The 19,421-nt window shown below is 47.6% G+C and overlaps 2 protein-coding genes and 1 non-coding gene across 5 annotated transcripts in view; 2 read left to right on the top strand and 1 right to left on the bottom strand.

The window, feature by feature from the left end:
- Window positions 1-19,421, top strand: part of SYN1 (synapsin I) — a 67,176-nt gene that overhangs the window by 41,194 nt on the left and 6,561 nt on the right. The gene's annotated exons all lie outside the window — the stretch shown is intronic.
- On the bottom strand, window positions 11,003-15,222 carry TIMP1 (TIMP metallopeptidase inhibitor 1). 2 transcript variants are annotated; one of them, XM_049871321.1, is made up of 6 exons: window positions 15,116-15,222; window positions 14,044-14,172; window positions 12,741-12,820; window positions 12,428-12,554; window positions 12,060-12,184; window positions 11,003-11,273 (listed from the first exon to the last, which is right to left on the bottom strand). In XM_049871321.1, exons 2-6 carry the CDS (start codon window positions 14,162-14,164, stop codon window positions 11,103-11,105), a joined length of 624 nt encoding a protein of 207 aa, XP_049727278.1. In that variant the 5' UTR covers window positions 14,165-14,172; window positions 15,116-15,222; the 3' UTR covers window positions 11,003-11,102. The 2 variants fall into 2 exon arrangements, with proteins under 2 accessions (XP_049727278.1, XP_049727277.1); XM_049871320.1 differs by having other exon boundaries at window positions 14,044-14,175.
- On the top strand, window positions 15,848-15,918 carry TRNAG-UCC (transfer RNA glycine (anticodon UCC)). The gene has a single exon. It is a non-coding gene; the product is annotated as a tRNA-Gly (tRNA).

Raw genomic sequence — 19,421 nt, forward strand, 5'->3', positions numbered from 1 at the left:
GGATCTCTCATTGTACAGATCTAGGAAATTTCACGTGTGTGTGTGTATTCATACTGATGCCTCCATTCTAATCTAACACATTACAGGGTGTGTTCTAGCCTTCTTTTATTCTATATTTATATTTCTCTTCTCCAACAGTGAGAACCCTAGTTTCTAACATCATCAATATATAGTTACTCATTTTCTCAATTCTACACTACACGAAGTATTTTCAGAATTGTAGCACCCGTTGTTGTTGTTAGCTGCCATTGAGTTAGCCTCTGACTCATGGCAACCCCAAGTGCAATAGAACAAAATGCTGCCCAGTCCTGTGCCATCCTCATGTTTGGTTCCAGATCAGACCATTGTGATTCATAGCATTTTTGTTGGCTGATTTTCAGAAGTAGATCATCAGACCTTTCTTTCTAGTCCATCTTCGTATGAAAGCTCCACTGACACCTGTTCGGCATCATAGCAATACAGAAGCCTCCACTGACAGAAGGGTGGCGGCTACACATGATGAGTGGTGGCTGCACATTAGCCAGGAACTGAACCTGGATCTCCCACATGGAAGGCAAGAATTCTACGGCTGAACCATCCCTGCCCCCTCACAACACCTATGTCACTATGAAAAACAAACCTACTAAGGTAGAGCTTAAGACTTGTTTGCCTTTTCTATGTCTTTAGACTGAGCGTATACAAAGTGCTGTATTCAAAAGTAACTTGGTTTAGTTATTTTTATTCCTTGTTCAGCATGGTTATCTTATTTGATTTCAAATACAGTTTCTCTTTGCAGTCAATTTTAGTTTTTTTCCTAGCTATGCTAACTTAATTTTATATTTTTATATGTAAGACATTAGTATGGTATCAAAAGTCAAAATATAAAAGCCATACTTGGGTGAATTTGAAAATCTAGATGAAATGAGTAATTTTCTAGGGAAATACAGTTTACCAAAATTGACCCCAATTTCCATAAAAGAAATAGAGAAAGTTAGTAAGGAACTACCCCATAAAAAAGCATCAGACCCAGATGGTTTCACAGGGGAATTCTACCACACCGTTAGAAACCAGTTAATTTCAATGCTGCATAAATTGTACCAGAGCATAGAAAATGAAGGAAAACACCCATATTATTTTTATAAAGCAAGTATAACACTGATAGCAAGAAAAGAAAAATTATAGAACATTTTCGCTCACAAATATCAACGCAAAAATCCTACGTAAAATATAAGCAAATAGAATTCAAAATCACTTTAAGAAAATAATATAGCATGACCATATGAGTGTCATTCCAGGAATGCAAGGAGGGTTCAATATGGATAATGCATTAGTATATCCACTATTAATAAATCTAAGGAGAATATGATTATCTCCATGGATATTTAAAAATCCTTTGACAAAATTTGACACCCATTCTGATGAAAACATTCAAAAAATAGAAATCAATTGATACCTCCTTAACATGTTAAGGAAACCCTAGTGGCATAGTGGTTAAGAGCTACGGCTGCTAACGAAAAGGTCCACAGTTGGAATCCACCATTCGCTCCTTGGAAACCCTATGGGGCAGTTCTAGTCTATTCTGTAGGGTCACTATGAGTCGGAATCAACTCGACAGCAATGGGTTTAGTTTTTTTTTTTTTAACATGATAAAATATATATACACTTCAGTCCTAAAGTTAGCATCTTACCTTAATGGGAAAACACTGAAGGCACTTCCACTGAGATCAGGAACAAGGCAAAGATGCCCACTATCTCCCAATCCTTTTCAACATTGTACTGGAGGCATTGAGCCAATACAATTAGACTAGGGATAACAATTATATATGTAAGAATGGGTAAAAAGGAGGTAAAACAATATTTATAGATGATGTGATAGTATACCTGGAGATCCCTAGAGAACCAGTAGTAAAGCTAATTTAAACAATAAGTTTAGTAACATAGCAGAATATAAAATCAACACACAGAAATGAGTAGTTTTCATATACACAAATAACCAGATAGAAGATATAATGGAAGAGAAATCCCCATTTATGACAACAACAAAAAAGATAAAATACTTAGAGATAACGAAGGATATGCAAACTTATATGAGAAAAAGTTTAAAACACTCCTGAAAGACACAAAGGTAGACTTGAACAAATGGAAAGCTATTTCTTGTTCTTAAGTAAGATGAATTAACATCATAAAAATGTCAGTTCCCCTGCAATTAATGTATAATGGGATCCCTAAAAATACACCTCTACGTTTTTATCTGGAGCTAGACACGTTGATACTAAAGATCATATGGAGAAGTAAACATGCAAGAAGAATGAGGAAAACCTTGAAAAAGAAGAGCTATGAGAAAGGACTAACCCTACCAGACATTAAGAGATATTTTGAAGCTTTTATAATTTAAACAGCATGATACTGACACACTGGTACTGACAGTCAGACCAAAGGAAGAAAAATAAAAAGCCCAGCCTACAGACCCATTTACATATGGAAATGTAGTATAGATAAAAGTGGCAACTCAAGTCACTAGGGCAAAGAGGGACTTTTTAGTAAGGTCTTGTTTGTGACATTTAAATTCTTCATCCATCTGAAATTTATTTTCATATACTGAGTGAGTAGATAGGGATCCAATTTCATCTTTTTCCTTAAAGGTAACCCTTTTTCCCCCACTGATATGGTATGCCACCTATGTCATATACTAAAATCTCATGTATGTGTGTGTCAGGGTCTGGACTCTGTTCTATTTCACTGGTCTCTTTCTCTATACCTGTGCCACTATCTTAATTACTATATATTCTCACTATTTTCTGATATCTGCTTGGGCAAGTCATACCTCCTGGTTGTTCTTTAAATGTGTACAGGCTATTTTTGTCAGGGCCGGATAGAACAGGACTTCAGAGGCCAGGAAGAAGACAATTAATGGTGGGGGAGATGGCAGAAGCAGTAGACTCCCTGTAGGCTAGCTTGCCACCCCTATTTCTCCCTTTGTTCCCCACTCCATTGTGTAGCATAGAGAGGCAAAAGCTAAGCCTGGGTTTGTGGGAGCAGTCTTCCCATACCCTGCATTTTGAAGCTGTGGTGGGGTGGTGACCCAGCCTCCATCATGTAGTGGGAGGCACATCTCAGGACTCTGGCTCCAGTACCCCATCTATTCCCTTTTAGATTGCAGGTCGCCAGGAATTCTCTGAGGGCTGCTTAGTTCAGTTTTATCACCAGCATTGTGGGGGAGCTGTCCATGGGGAGACCCTGTTAAACACAGTTTGGCTTCTCTCCACCCCAACTTCTCTAGCCCGATAATGTGCTTATATCAACCTGGTCATGCACATCTTGGGGTGGTGGGTGGTGCTGTGGCACTAGGGAATTTCCCTCCCTGGCCACTCCAATGCCAGGTGATTTTTGGTTCAGCAAATGCGTGACAGATGGAATCTGACCTCAAGGTCTTGCTGGATCCAGTCCCTTCTCTGGGCCTGCGATCCACGGTCCTTGTGTAGTGAGGAAAGAGAGGGTGCTTTGGAATGAGAATCAACAGATTCAGCGATGTAGGAACTGTATGAGAGAGAGAGGGCAGGAATGAGTAAGGAACTAAAGGAAGGAGCAGGGGAGATATGTCAATAGGATAGGGGGGTCTTTATTTGGGGGGACAATCTTATTAAGCTATAAAAAGTTTAGAAAAGGGGGCATATCATAAGTGTACAGTTCATTGCATTTTCACACAGTGAACATACTCAAGTCACCTCCACCCATTTCAAGAAACAGAACATGACCAGAACCCCAGCCCAGTTAGAAGTTGATAGGCTTTGGGAGGCTTGAGCAGGGTGGTTGGAGGAGGTCAATGGGTTTAGGGAGGCTTATAAATTTGAGGAAGGTGGAGTCCCCAGTCACTGAAGCTGAGTAGAGGTCTGGATCCAAAGCAGGAGACTGTTGTACATGAAGATTCAATTAAACATGAAGAGACACCAGGTCACCAGGGAAGGCAGCCAAGTACATGGCTTCATGCTCTTCTTGCCAGTGCTCAGAGAAACAGGCATCACTCCAGGTCCACTGTGCAAAGTTGGGATTCAGGCCTGTGGCCTTACAGAGGAGATGGTGAAGCACCTGGAGGTGGCTGGGGCACAGCACTATTCCATACCCTTCTCCTCACAGTTCCCGCTCCTAGCAGAGAAGGGCAGCAAGGACTGAGGAGAGGCAGAGGGTCCAGGAAACAATGAGAGTGTACAGGGATCAGTGAAAGGGAATAGCAAACATGGAGCAGAACCAGGAGGAATGGGAAACAGGACAAGGGAGCAGGGAGGGACTAGGGAGAGGAAGGAGACAACAGCAAATGGAAGCAGAGGGGCAGAAAGAACAGCTTTGGGAACAGCTGGAGCACACAGGGGACACCTGTGGCTGCAGAAATGCTGAGGGGACATACTCAAGGCCCAGACACATTCTTCCCTGTAGATACTTAGGAAGCCCCTTCTCTGCTCCTCACTGAGTGTCTTCCAAGGATGCACCACTGCATCTCGTGAACTTCAGGTTCCCATCCCTCAAAGAGCCTGGAGAGGATAGAGACCATGCCCCGAGGGTTAGTAAAGTGTGACCACGTGTCCCTCAGCTAGGACATACTGTGGTTCCCAAGTGGTCAGTCCCAAAGATTCAGAACGCTGGGTTAGGGATCAATTTGCTGTGGTTGGCTGAAGTTGGGAGCACAATACCCTGGATAGGGAGTACATTTTTGTTCCAGGGCTGGTACAGAGGGAGGTCTAAGGATGAGGGGTTCCTACAGGCTGAGGACTGACTGGCTAACCCATGGTAAGGTTCTTCAAGGGGAGCCTCTCCTCGTGGGCGTAACCAGAGTTGGCCTTGGTGGGTGTGTAGATAGATGTAACCACATTTTTGGGGGGTGTTTTTATGAACCAGAGGTTCAGGACTCCCTTGTGAGCCTTGATTGTCTATGAGGGGGAAAAAAAGAGTGGGACACTGGGACTGAGGAGCACTTATGGGGTGGGGAGCTGGGATCTTTGTATTACATCAGGAGATTTTGGGCCTCAGAGACCCACCCCACTTCCTCAGCCAGAGCAGGGTTAGGGGCTTGTGTTTTGGTGGGAGACAGGTGTGGAGAGGAACAGGTGTGGGCATGGTATCCTGGTGATTTTGATCTTACAGTGCTGCATGGTCTTGGTGAGGAAGATGAACCCCAGGAATTAAGCCACGATGACTAGGGGTGGAAGAAATGTGTCAGGGGCCCCTCGGGATTCAGGCATTAAAGATTTTCCATCTCCAAGTCTCCTGAAAAAAGTTTGCAGAGCACCTTGCCTCAGGGCTCTACCACCTCAGGGGGCTTTATCCACCCTTCGGGAACCAGGGAGTCCCTGGGTGGCACAAATGGTTAAATGCTCAACTACTCACAGGAAAGGTTGGTGATTTGAACACACCCAAAGGTGGCTCAAAAGACAGGCCTGGCGATCTGCTTCCGAAAGGCCACAGCCCTGAAAACCTCATGGAGCAGTTTTAATCTACACACATGGGGTCTCTATAAGTCAGAATCGACTTGAGGATAACTAACAACAAGGAAACTTGTGAGTCCATGTGCTGTGGGCCTCCCTGAGGTCAGCGCAGACTTACCCATGTTTGAGTTACAATAAACAACATGGGGGTGTGATTGGTAGCATCCACGGGCCTGCCCAAGGGTGGCCACTGAAAGAGTCAGGAACAAAGCAGCCCAGCAAGAGGGTGGGATTCGTGGCAGGAGTTGAGTATCACAGGGGGGTGTTGAAGCATAACCTTTCCCTAGCCCAGCTCACCACGGAGCATCCATCTAACATGACTGCTTTCCAAGGACTTGGGGTTAGGGGGTGGCACCCATGGTGTGGTGTCCATGGGGCAAACACACCCAGTAATCATCCTCCAACCCTAGCATAGACCTGTGAAGGATTCTGGGTAAGGACTGTGATACAAATTTTTAAGGGAGACTTACTGAGGCTCAGGTGAGAGAAGGGCCGGTCCCCATACTACCCGTTGAGCTGGACCCCATGCTTCACACCTCACAAGACTGTAACCCCCACATGCTTCCTCTTAAGCCATCAGAGAGTCTCTCCCAAACAGAGACACACACAGACATACCAAATACTGGGGTAGGGGGTGCTCACTTTAATGAATTTTCTAGAAAGGTCATGAGGGGGGACATAGTGACCCCAGAACTACAAATCCTACCAGGAGGTCATGCCAGGGCACTGGAGCAGGTAGCCTCATGTGTTGTTGTTAGGTGCCGTCGAGTCTGTTCAGACTCATAGTGGCCTAAAAACCAAAAACCAAACCCACTGCTGTCAAGTTGATTCCGACTCATAGCGACCCTATAGGACAGAGTAGAACGGCCCCATAGGGTTTCCAAGGCTGTAAAATTTTTTTTAATTGTGCTTTAGATGAAGGTTTACAGAGCAAATTAGTTTCTCATTAAACAATACACATATTGTTTTGTGACCTTGGTTGCCAACCCTGCAATGTGTCAACACTCTCCTGCTCTTGACTTTGGGTTCCCCATTTCCATTCGTCCAGCTTTCCTGTCCCCTCCTGCCTTCTTGTCCTTGCCCCTGGGCTGGAATGTGCATTTAGTCTTATACACATGGTTGAGCTACATGTATTAGTCTTTGTTTTGTGGGCCTGTCTAATCTTTGGCTGAAGAATGAACCTCGGGGGTGACTTCAGTACTGAGTTAAAAGTGTGTCTGGGGGCCATACACTTAGGGTTTCTCCAGTCTCTGTCAGACCAGTAAGTCAGGTCTTTTTTGTGAGTTAGAATTTTGTTCTACATTTTTCTCCAGCTCTGTCTGAGACCCTCTATTGGGATCCCTGTCAGAGCAGTCGGTGATGGTAGCCGGAAACCACCTAGTTGTGCTGGACTCAGTCTGGTGGAGGCTGTAGTAGTTGTGGTTCATTAGTCCTTGGGACTAACCTTTCCCTTGTGTCTGGTTTTCTTCATTCTCCTTTGCTCCAGACAGGGCACATCTTTCTCCTGCGGAGTAGCTGGTGGGTTTGAACTGCTGACTTTTTGGTTAGCAGCCAAGTGCTTTAACCACTGTGCCTCTATGCTGTCCTCGATTCTGTAAAAAGAGCTGTAGTAGGGCCTGGTGGCCCAGAGGTACTGATCAGCCCTGTCCATGCTGCTTTGGGTCTTGCTATAGGGTACCATCTGCAGCTTGGGCATGTAGGCAGAGGAATGGCCTCCACTCCAGGCTCCATCCTTCCCCTCCCACCTTCTACTTGACCTTCCTCTCAGGGGTCAGATAGCAGAGAACTCAGGGGCTGGCCCTGGGGTCAGGAAACAGCATAAGAGTGCAGGGAGCTGATACATGGGTCTACTGAATTGTTAGGAACTGCCGAACTCTTGCAGGCAGCTGAGAGAATAGTACCAAGGCCACCAGGGCCAAACCAGGAGCTGGGCCTCCCCTTATAGTTGTACCCATCAGCGAAGGTGGACAAGGTTCAGATCCCCCCAGGGCATACAAGGTGTAGATGTGACAGAAATTATTGCCTGCAGTGGGCTTTCCCTGCTAAGATGAAACAAGCACTGGGCGATCATAATCCACTCATCTAGATCCAGGACATATCATGGACCCTGGGGAAACCTCCCAGGAGTGCATAAGGTTCTGGGACAGGATCACAGAGGATATAGGGGCCACCCTTGATGGCCCAGAATGCCCTGGGGGAGCCCTGGGTTTTTATTGGTAGGAACAATGGGTAGTCCAATTGGAGGGAGTTTGGGGTCCTGCTCGGCTGCTAACCAAAAGGTTGGAATCCACCAGCTGCTCCTTGGAAACCCTACAGGGCGGTTCTACTCTGTCCTGTAGGGTCCCTGTGAATCAGAATCAACTCCATGGCAATGGGTTTGGTTTTTTTTTTTTTTTTTCCTTCACCAAAGGAAATATATTGGAGTCTTTTTTTTTAAGTTAATTTCTATTGTGCTTTGAGTGAAAGTTTACAAATCAAGTCAGTCTCTCATACAAAAATTTATACACACTTTGCTATACACTCCTAATTGCTCTCCCCCTAATCAGACAACACACTCCTTCCCTCCACTCTCTCTCCTCGTGTGCATTCGGGCAGCTTCTGGCCCCCTCTGCCCTCTCATCTCCCCTCCAGGCAGGAGATGCCAACACAGTCTCATGAGTCTACTTGATCCAAGAAGCCTGTTCTTCAACAGTAACATTTTCTATCCCATAGTCCAGTCCAATCCCTGTTTGAAGAGTTGGCCCTGGGAATGGTTCCTGTCTTGGGCTAACAGGTCTGGGGACCAGGACCTCCGGGGTCCTTCTAGTCTCAGTCTGACCCTTAAGTCTGGTCTTTTTATGAGAATTCGGGGTCTGCATCCCACTGCTCTCCTGCTTTCTCAGGGGTTCTCTGTTGTGTTGCCTGTCAGGGCAGTCATTGGTTGTAGCCGGACACCATCTAGTTCTTCTGGTCTCAGGCTGATGTAGTTTCTGGTTTATGTGGCCCTTTCTGTCTCTTGGGCTCGTAATTACCTTGTGTCCTTGGTGTTCTTCATTCTCCTTTTCTCCAGGTGGGTTGAGAACAGTTGATGCATCTTAGATGGCCACTTGCTAGCGTTTAAGACCCCAGATGCCACTCTCCAAAGTGGGATGCAGAATGTTTTCTTAATAGATTTTATTATGCCAATTGACTTAGATGTCCCCTGAAACCATGGTCCCCAAACCCCTGCCCCTGCTATGTTGGCCTTCGAAGCATTCGGTTTATTCAGGAGTCTGCTTTTGGTTTAGTCCAGTTGTGCTGACCTCCCCTGTATTGCGTGTTGTCTTTCCCTTCACCTAAAATAGTTCTTATCTACTAATTAGTGAAAACTTCTCTCCTTCCCTCCCTCCCCACTCTTGTAACCATCAAAGAATATTTTCTTCTCTGTTTAAACTATTTCTCAAGTTATTATAATGGTGGTCTTATACAATATTTATTCTGTTGCAATTGACTAATTTCACTCAGCATAACATCTTCCAGATTTCTCCATGTTATGAAATGTTTCATGGATTCATCATTGTTCTTTATCGATGCATAGTATTCCATTGTGTGAATATACCATAATTTATTTATCTATTCATCCATCGATGGGCACCTTGGTTGCTTCCATCTTTTTGCTATTATAAACAGTGCTGCAGTAAACATGGGTGTGCATATATCTGTTCACGTAAAGGCTCTTACTTCTCTAGCATATATTCCAAGGAGTGTGATTGCTGGATTGTATGGCAGTTCTATTTTTAGCCTTTTAAGGAAGTGCCAAATCAACTTCCAAAGTGGTTGTACCATTTGACATTCCCGCCAGCATTGTATAAGTGTTCCAGTCTCTCCACAACCTCTCCAACATTTATTATTTTGTGTTTTTTGGATTAATGCCAGCCTTGTTGGAGTGAGATGGAATCTCATTGTAGTTTTGATTTGCATTTCTCTAATGGCTAATGATCGTGAGCATTTCCTCATGTATTTGTTAGCAACCTGGATGTCTTCTTCAGTGAAGTGCCTGTTCATATTCTTTGCCAATTTTTTCATTGGGTTATTTGTCTTTTTCCAGTTGAGTTTTTGCAGTATCATGTAGATTTTAGAGATCTGGTGCTGATCGGAAATGTCATAGCTAAAAACTTTTTCCCAGTCTGTAGGTAGTGTTTTTACTCTTTTGGTGAAGTCTTCGGATGAGCAAAGGTGTTTGATTTTTAGTTTTTTTTTTTTTTAAGCAGACATAGGACACCTGGGTATTCTATTGAATGTTTGCACCAATCTGAAATTCTGGTTCTCCAGGGGCCTCACACTGACTCCGAAGACTTTTGGAGTTCAAGGGGCAGGAGCCAGGGAAGCACCCAAGAAAGGGAGGCTTTAAAGGGTCCCTCACTCAGGTTTTGTGAGGGAAGATGAACTAGAGAGGTGAGGTTCCAGTTTTAGTGAGGGGACAACTGTGTAGGGGGAGGTGTTCTTACTGGTGGAAGGTCTGGGCTGACGTACCTGGTTGGTACTGATTCTGAACCCTAAGTGTATTTGTGTATTTGAATGCCGTAAGTATTTCCTTCAAGGTTGGTCAGAGAAGAGATGAGAGAACAGGGGCCGAGGAAGGGAGACCGGGAAAAGGGCAGAGCTTGGGGGTTTTGAAATCACACCCTCTCCCCGTCTCATCTCTCCTATTCCCCATATAACCACTTCCAAGGAATATCCCCCAGGCCATGGGTGGGAAGCCAGGACTACCCCTTCTTCCAGAGTTCCTGGCTGGGCTATGCAGGGGGGCTCTTTGTTCCCTGGGAGTTTCCCCTTCCACCCAAATGTCAGACTCACAGTATAAACCCTAAGGGTAGAAACAGTAGCATGCACAGGTTTGGATGGGGTGTCCTCATCTGACAACATCAGGACAATGCCTGAGGCAAGGAGAGCTGTTTGCCAACTGATAGGGCATTTGTCAGTGAGTTTGTCAACTGGAGAGATTTGTGAATGGAGGAATGTTCCAATGAGGTAGTGATTTGTCATCAGTGGGAGGAATTTATAAAATAGAGAGCCCTGTGCAAATAGGAAGGTCCCTTGGTGAAGTAAACGGCTCTCGGGGACTAACCAAAAGGTTCGAGCCCACCCAGCAGTGCCACGGAAGAAAGGCCTGGCAATCTGCTTCCATAAAGATTACAGCGAAGAAAATCCTATGGAGCAAAGTTCTACTCTGTAGCACATGGGCTCGCAATGAGTCAGAGTTGACTCGATGGCAATGGGTTTGGATTTTTCTTTTTGTGCAAATAAGACTTACAAACTAGTATATAGTAAAATGTTTTAAAGTACTGACTAGGGAAACTAAGCTATGGTTGATAATGCAAGTTAAATTACCATTACTTCTGTTTCAGATCACCAGGGCTAATGCCAATGTTGAGAATTATTACCAATACATCAAATTTTTATGTAAAATGTGAAAGCATTATTTGAAACATTTTGCATCCCTCACCCCTCAGCACTGATCCCAGGGTGCTCCCACCCGGTCATCAGTAAGATGGGTTTGTGCACAGGCACTACACAAGGACACCGCCTGCTGGGTGGTAGTTCTTTATTTCATTGTCTGGGAGAAAGGTGGGACTGAGAAAGTGGCTGAGCACTGGGCAGGCTTAGGCTTCTGCTGGAGGACAGGATTCATGCTATCCGAGGCCTCAGGGACTGCCAGGTGCACAGCCCTGGCTCCCGTGGCAGGCAGGCAAGGTGGCGGCTCTGGAAGCCCTTCTCGGAGCCTGAGAGGAGCTGGTCTGTCCACAGGCAATGAATGTCACTCTCCAGCTTGCAGGGGATAGATGAACAGGGAAACACCTGGAGGAGGGGAGGGGGCACAACTCTGAGGGCTTCTCCTCCTCCCCCTACCTCCCCTATACAGCAAGAACTTTCCCCTCCTCAACTTTCAACCTCAAGCTGCTGGGGAGACTTGGTATCGCCCCACCTAGGTACACTCAAGAACAGCCTCTCCTATTAGGAGGAACAGTCATTGGGCTCTGCAGGGTGACAGTAAGCTCGTGAAAGGATCAGTTTCCTAGGAATGGTGATTAGGGAACAGTTGCTGGGGATCAGGCTGGCGGGTCTCCTGGAGACAGGGAACATTTGGCAGGTGGGCAGTTTAATCATAGGAATAGCCAGGAGGCCTAGGGACAGTCACTGGGGGTCAGAGAACATTTAAGGCTGTCAGGGAATAGTCCCTTGTGTTGAGAACAGTCAGTGCTGCAGAGGAACAGTCAGATGTGCTGGATAAGGGTCAGCGGGTTTAGGGAACAGCACTTTGGGTCATTGGAGAACACTGTTTCTTGGAGAACCAAGAAACAATCCCAAGGGGTTGAGAACAGACAGAGGGACTAGAGAATGGTCACAACGGAGAGTCAGAGGGACAGAGAACAGCCAGGTCCAGGGAATAGTCAATCCAAGGTATCAGACACAGGGTAAGGAAGCAACCAGAATTTCCAAGGGAACAGTCTCAGGTTTGGAGGAATGGCAAGAGAGGTCAGGGACAGTCCTGGGGGAGCAGCCACAGGGACAAGGACTAGCCAGAGGGTGCAGGAAAAGCCCAGGGAATGACCTCTGCAAGGAGAGCAGGGCCCAGGCACTCACTGTGCATTCCTCACAGCCAGCAGCATAGGCCTTGGTGAAGCCTCGGCGCTGAGCAGAGCTCAGACTGCTCCAGGGAGCGATGAAGCTGCAGGTGGTGATGTGCAGGTGCCCCTTCCGCAGTTGTCCTGGGGGGAGAGGGGAGGAGGACAAGCAGCTTCTGATTAGCTGGGCTGGGGGCAGGGTGGTGCCTGACTGGCAGCCCTGGAGTACAGATCCTGCTGAATCCCTGGCTTTGTGATAGGCTGAAATTGGGGTGGTCCCCATGTCAACTGGGACCATTCCCTTGGGAGCCTCGCCTGCCACAGGGTGGCTAGGCAGCATTTGAGGAACAGGTTGGCATGGTACAGGGCGAAGGAGCAGGGTCTCACCAGTGATGAGAAACTCCTCGCTGCGGTTCTGGGACCTGTGGAAGTATCCACAGACGCTCTCCATGGCAGGGGTGTAGACAAAGCGAATGTCAGGGGCATCCCCCAAGGCGTCGAAACCTTTGAACATCTGTTGATGGATGAGAGGAAGAGTCTTTGTTTTACTGATATTAATCCTCCCCCTCTATGTTCTATCCTGAAGCCATACAGCATCCTGAGACCACAGCCAACTTCCTTGCTAGCCTGTAGCCAGAAGCTTCTATTTTGATGGAGAGGAAAATGTTAGGAACTGCTGGGGAATGGGCAGAAGGGATACCTTGGTCATCTTGATTTCATAACGCTGGTACAAGGTAGTCTGGTTGACTTCTGCCATCCCCATGAACTTGGCCCTGATGACTGCAAGAGAGGAGGGAAAGAAATGAGTCAAAGGGGCTGTTGAGCAAATAAAAATAAAATACCCACAATAATACTACTAGACAAGCACATACTTAAATAGGCATTACTGCATGCCAGACAGCACACTAAGCGATTTACACATTCGTTCATTGATCCAGCTGTATACTGAGTGCCTACTCATTGCCTGGCACTGCTCTAAGCCTTTTTCATAAATTCTTTTGTTCATTCGCTCAACAAATATTTTGGAACACCTACTGTGAGCCCTGGTGGCACAGCGGTTAAGAGCTTGGCTGCTAACCAAAAGGTCGGCAGTTTGAACCCACCAGCGGCTCCTTGGAAGCCCTATGGGACAGTTTTACTCTGTCCTATTAGGGTCAAGTCAAGTTGGAATCAACTAGGCAGCAACAGGTTTTGTTTTGTTTTTACTGTGTGCCAGAAGGTAACTAGGTGGCACAAATGGTTTGCACTCGACTGCTAACCTAAAGGTTGGTGGCTTGAACCCACCCAGCAGTACCGTGGAAGAAAAGGCCTGGCAATTTGCTTCCATTAAGATTACAGCCAAGGAAACGCTATACAGCAGTTCTACTTTGTAACACACAGGATCACCACGAGTTGGAATGGACGATCGCAACAAACAACAACTGTGTGCCAGACATTGTTCTGTGCTCTGTAGATTCCTTCATTCATTCAACAAGCATTTTTCTCGAACACTTACTGTATGCTAGGCACTGTTCAGGGTGTTAGGGCCACAACAGTGAACAAAATACAAAAATCCCTTCCCTTGTGGAGCTCACATTCTAGCCAGGGGAAGACAGACTAGAAACAAGCAAAGTAAATAAGTATATGGAATATTAGAAAGTATTAAGTGTGATGGAGAATTGCAGAGCTGGATAAGAGGGATCAGGAGTACTAGGGGTCAGGGATTAAGGTTTTAAATAAGGCTGCCAGGGGAGGCCACCCTGAGAAGGTGATGTTTGAGGCAGACACCCATGTGGATACCTGGGGGGAAGGGTGTACCAGACAAATGGAGGGCCAGTACAAAGCCCTGAGGTGGGATCAGGCCTAGTGTAGTCAAGGAAGTGTGAGGAGGCCAGCGTGGCTGCTGCAGAGTAAGTGCAGGGGTGGGTGAAATTATTCTAGAAGTAGGCACCACTGTGAACCCCAATGGACTGAGAGGGAAACCAAAGCATGGAGTGTGTGGGCAGGGTGGGGTACAGACTCACCAAGATCAGAACTGCAGTAGGCCATCTGCGGGTGTGGTGCAGCACAGGTGCATGCTCTGCTGGGGGTGATCAGCCAAAGCAAAAACAGGATGCCAGAGGCCAGGGGCGTGAAGGGAGCCATGGTGGGTTCTGCTGGAGTCAGGAGTCAGGGCAGGGGGTGTCATTTGGCCCCAGCACAGCTGATCCCCCCCCCACCCTCTTCCAGGGCAGCCTGAAAGGGGATTAAGGGGCTGGTTTGGGCTTGGGGAGTTTGTGGATTTTAAGGGAGTTGGTGATTTGGGGAGCCCAGAGGGGTTTAAGGGGTTGGGAGAGTTTAAGGAGTTGTGTGTGGAGTTTGGGTGATTTAGGGGACTGGGTGAGTTAGGGAATTAGAGGGTTGTGGAGTTTGGAATATTAGGGGTGGGGAGTTTTGAGGATTTAGGGGCGTTGGGGGGTTTGGAGGTTGAGAAGTTTGGGGTGAAAAATTTGGTGGTTGGGGGGCTGGAGAAGTTTAGGGGAGGTTGGGAGTTTAGGGGTTGTGAACTGTGAGTGATATAGGGGGCTTGGGGAGTTTTGGATTTAAGGAGGTTGAGGAATTTTGAGGAAGTTGGGGTTTAGGAAGTTGGGGGAGTTTGGGGGTTTAAGGGGTAGAGGGAACTTCGGGGATTAAGGGGGTGGGGGTGCTTCAGAGATTTAGAGGTTGGGGAGTTCTGAGGTTTAGGGGTTGAAGATTGAGGAGTTTGGGGGATTTGAGGGCCAGGGGAGTTTAGGGAGCTGGGGAGACGGGGTGGGGGACTTGGGGGCAGTAAGAGGAATTTAGGCGAGTTGGCAGGTTGGGAGGAGTTTGTAGTATTAATGGGTCACAGGTTTGAGGAAGTTGGTATGGATGTTAGGGGTCAGGGGATTTAGGGGCTCGGGTTTGGTGGAGCAGCTCCAGCCCCACCCTCTTCTCCTTTTTCCAGCCCAGGGTCCTGGTGCTGGGAGGCCAGGGTAGGCCGCCAGGCGTCTGCACAGGAACCGGCCAGCCTGGTGGCTGGCAGGAAAGCTCCAGCTGAGCTCCAGCCTCTGTGGGGCCACCCAGGCCCCTGCCTACCTCTGGTGTCTCTCTAGGCGCTGGGTCTGCGGCGATGGCGGCAGGGCCTGAGCGGTAGGGGATAAATGTCCATGCGAGGGGGCGGGGGTGGAAGCAGTGCGGAAACCACAGGCTTCCAGGCTTCCTGGATGCATTACTCATCCACCCACCATCAGCGCAGAGGCCAAGGGGCGGGTCGCCATTGCGGAAAGGGGGGTGCACCCTCCTCCTCTCCCTCCCCCTGGGCCTCGGTTCCCGGCCACCCCCTCCCCCATCCCCACGTTGTGCACCAATCCTTACAAGCAGCCTCAGTGGAGGCCTTATAGGCAGGATTCCCCCACATCCCCTCAAGTCTCCAAACTTCTTCCAAAGCCTATCGAATTCCTCACATTCCCCAAGCTGCCCATAGCTGAAACCCAAATTAGTTCATTCTTTCAACAAACACACAAGCACACAAAAAACACGAAAATCCATTTCCTTGTAGATCTGACATTCTAGTGAGGGGCAGGGGAGGCAGAGAAGAAACGAATGATGCAGAAGCAATAAAGGAAGATAAGGCATGTGAATGGAGGTGGAATACAAACTGGGAAGCTGAAGTACAGAGTTAAGTGACATCAAGATCACAGAGTTAAAAAGTGGCAGAACTGGGATTTGAGCTCAGGTGGCCTGGAACCAGGGCCTGGGTCTTAACTTCTTTCAAAAAATGCAGCCAAATAGCCAGCATTTATATGGCACCTACTGTGTACCAATGAAGCATTGGTGGTTCAGTGGTAGAATTCTCGCCTTCCATGCAGGAGACCCAGGTTTGATTCCTGGCCAATGCACCTCATGTGCAGCCACAACCCATCTATCAGTGGAGGCTTGTGTGTTGCTATGATACTGAACAGGTTTCAGCAGAGCTTCCAGACTAAGATGGACTAGGAACAAAGGCGTGGCAATCTACTTCTGAAATCAGCCAATGAAAACCTTATGGACCACAATGGTCAGAGCCACAACTGATCATGGGACTTGCGTTTTGTTCCACTGTGCATGGGGTCACCATGAGTCGGAAACTGCGGACTCCACAGCAGCTAACAACAATATACTGTATGCCAGGCACTTGGCATAATTTATCTCATTTAAAGCTCATAAGTCTCTGAGATGAGGACTGGTGGTATTCCGTTTTTACAGACGAGGAAATGTGATGCATTAGAGGGATTGAGGAGTCCCTTGGTGGTGCAAACAGTTAACATGCTCAGCTGCTATCTAAAAAGTTGAAGATTCGAGTCCACCCAGAGGCACCTCAGAAGGAAGACCTGGTGACCTACTTCCAAAAACTCAGCCATTGAAAACCCTGATAAGTATAGTTTACCCTGACACACACACATGGGTTGCCATGAGTCAGAATTGACTTGAAGGCAACTGGTTTTTTAGAGGGATTGAAGAATTTTCTCAGGGTCACAAGACATGGCTGGGATTCGAACCTTGGCTAACACCAGGATCTTAACCCAGGCAAGGCACAGTCCTGGCAAGCCGGGAATGTGCATATGGGGGGGGGGGGGCGGTGTTGAATGGTGGTGAAAGAGGCCAGTGAGTCAGTAGAAAACTGATCCCCACCCCATCCTGCCCTGCCCCTTCCCCACTAACCCTCCCACGCCCCTGGTGGAGGGTGAGATGAGGCAATCCCTGCCCACCAGCTTCCTGATGTTGGCTGTCCCGGGGGTCCTGGGGAAGGGGACAATTCCAAGTTCTGAAGGCTGATTAACATCCTTGGTTAATTCAGGGAGGGTAGACCAATAATGATGATGAAGTGATGATAATACTTACTGTGTATTGTCTACTAAGGTCTGTGTGTAAATTGTCTCATTCAATCTCCATTGCCCCTTTGAGAATTAGGCTTGATTAACTCAGAGAGGTTAGACCAGTAATAACAATAACCACCACCAACAACAACTCGTACGGAGAGTTTACTGTGTAGCAAGCACTGTTCTAAAGTCTTTGTATATACAGTATCTCATTCAGTCAGTTCTGATCACCTCCTTGTTAATTAATGTTGGTTTAATGAAAGGATGTTAAAGCAATAATAATAGTACCCAACACTTATTGAGGATTGAGACTTACTGTGTGCTAGATATTGTGCTGTGTTTTTCCTGAAATAACTAGTTTATTCCTCACAACATCCCTGTATGAGGAACTGCTTATATTCTCATTATACAGATGAGGAAACTGAGACACAAAGGGGTTGAGTGACCTTCCCAGGAATGAGAGTGAAGAAATGACTTGTTAGGGGGGACAGGAAGGAGAGAAGTAAACTCAAAAGATTGTAGACACTGACTGTGAAAGGGGGTGAGTACCGGGGGAGTTAGAGTGAATGAAACGGGTTGAGTAAGAGTGGTAGCTGGCCAGGCTGAGGAAGAAGCGAGGAAAGGGAAAGTCCTGTTGCAGCCCCTCACTGACCCCGGTTCTGACGCCAGCTCTGTGATTCTGAAGCCTGAGTCAGCACAGGGTTTTACCATCTACATATGAGGGTTCTGGGGATCTGGGTTAGTGCACAGGCTGTGAAGCTGGTGGAGTTCTGTGGAAGGAGTGTTCAGGTGTGTGATCATCTGGGGAGTTCGATGGTGTGGGAGCCCATGGAGCCCAGCTGGGGTGTGTAGAGCTAACTCCGACAGTCCCCACCACACACCAGTGCTTAGGTGCCCTTTGTACAGATCAGGAAACTGAGGCCCAGGGAGGAATTAAGTGACATGGCGTTAAGGAAGAGGGGAGGCCAAAATGCAAACTTAGGGATTTCCAGGGGAACCCCAGAGTCCATAACTTCATGCATGCACACAAGTGGAGGCACACACATACACAGTGTGTGCAGGTTCAGGGTCAGAGGACACAAGGACTGTTTATGAAAAGAGGGGCCTAGAAACCTCGGGCATGTGTGCACTCAGCTCTCTGGTGCGTTTCTGCCTCTGAGTGTGTGTGTGTGTGTGTGCCTTTGAGAGCTGTATGTGTGCCTCTAGGTGGTATGTGTACCTCTGTGTTGCTGTGTGTTTCTGAGAGCTGTGTGTATGTGAGTGTTTTATATATCCCTGTGTATTTCATGTTGCTTATGGGAGTTTTGTGTCTGCCTCTGTAAAGCGGGTCCAGGTTGTCTATGTAATTGTGAAATGTTTCGTTTACCTCTGCATGCTGTGTATACATATGCCGTATGCCTGAGTTTGTCATGTGTACGCCTCTGCATTGTTTCCCTGGCATGCTACCTAGAGGACCCTCATAATCCCCCATCCCCGTCTTTGCCCCCCCCCATAATGACACCAGTCATTTGGGAAATGAGGAAGGTGGGGGTGCAGAGGGAGGGCAAGGCCTGAAGGTCAGTCAGTCACCCTGAGCCTGTGGGCTTCCTGTGCCTGTCGGGAACTGGGAACCTCCCGGAACCGCCACCGCCCCAGCATCCCCTCCCGGAATGCCTTCTCTCTACCCCCGTCAGGCATCTGTCTCCACAGCGGGAGGGAGGGGCAGGAGGGGGCCCTTTGCGTGCATTCGTGCTATTGGTGGGGCTGGAGTCACCCAACCCAGGCCCCTCTACCCCACCCAGAGTGGGCGTGGGGGGTGGAACTCGAGGTCTTTCCCACGCCTGAATGTGTATATGTGTGTGTGTGTGTGCGCACGCGCACGCACGCACACACATCCTAAGGAATGTTGTGTGGGCACACACCCAGAGTTGTGGCCTGGGAGTATACTTAGGGTACTGAGTGTCTCTGGTTGTGTGCATGCCTGTGTTCTGTATATGACAAGGCATGTTTTGTGTGTCTAGATATACTTTTTTGTGTGCCCAGGAGTGTAGTGTGGGTCTCTGTTATGGGTCTCAGTGGTTATGTGAATGCCTAGAAGTGTGTACATCTGTATGTTGTGTGGGTTCTTCTGTTTGTTGTGCATGTGCCTAGGGATGTTCTGTGTGCCTGTGTTAACTCTGTGTCTAGTTCTGTTGTGTGTGCCTGTCAGAGTTAAATGTGTCTCTGTATTCTGTGGCTGTATCTCTGATGGTTGTCTCTGTGTTGTATGGGTCACCTGTTGGGTGTTGCGTGTGTCCCTCTGTTAAGTGTGTTTGGGCGAAGGGAGGAGGGCTGTGTGCTGTGTCTGTGTCCAAAAGTGTTGAGTGTGTGTCTAGGAATGTTGAGTGTGTACTGCTGAGAAACAAGGCTGGTCAAGCATGCTGATTTCTGTCCCCTGCTGTGAGCACATGGGGTGGGGGGGTGGTGGATGACTGTGTTGTGGGTCTCTGTGAGCCCTGGAGAGCTAGGCGCGCTTTGGAGTCTGTGCTGGTTGCAGGTCCCTCTGTCTTTTGTGTCTCAATGTG

The sequence above is a fragment of the Elephas maximus genome, chromosome X (genome assembly GCF_024166365.1).
Source record: "Elephas maximus indicus isolate mEleMax1 chromosome X, mEleMax1 primary haplotype, whole genome shotgun sequence".
NCBI classification, from domain to species: Eukaryota; Metazoa; Chordata; class Mammalia; order Proboscidea; family Elephantidae; genus Elephas; species Elephas maximus.

Bases quoted from the DNA above. Each gene is read 5' to 3' on its own strand.
- TIMP1 (XM_049871321.1), bottom strand. From the start codon at position 14,164: ATGGCTCCCTTCACGCCCCTGGCCTCTGGCATCCTGTTTTTGCTTTGG. The intron at 12,555-12,740 runs GTATCCCTTCTG...ATCCATCAACAG, and splicing joins ATGAAATCAAGATGACCAAG to ATGTTCAAAGGTTTCGACGC. The intron at 12,185-12,427 runs GTGAGACCCTGC...CTCTCCCCCCAG, and splicing joins CGAGGAGTTTCTCATCACTG to GACAACTGCGGAAGGGGCAC.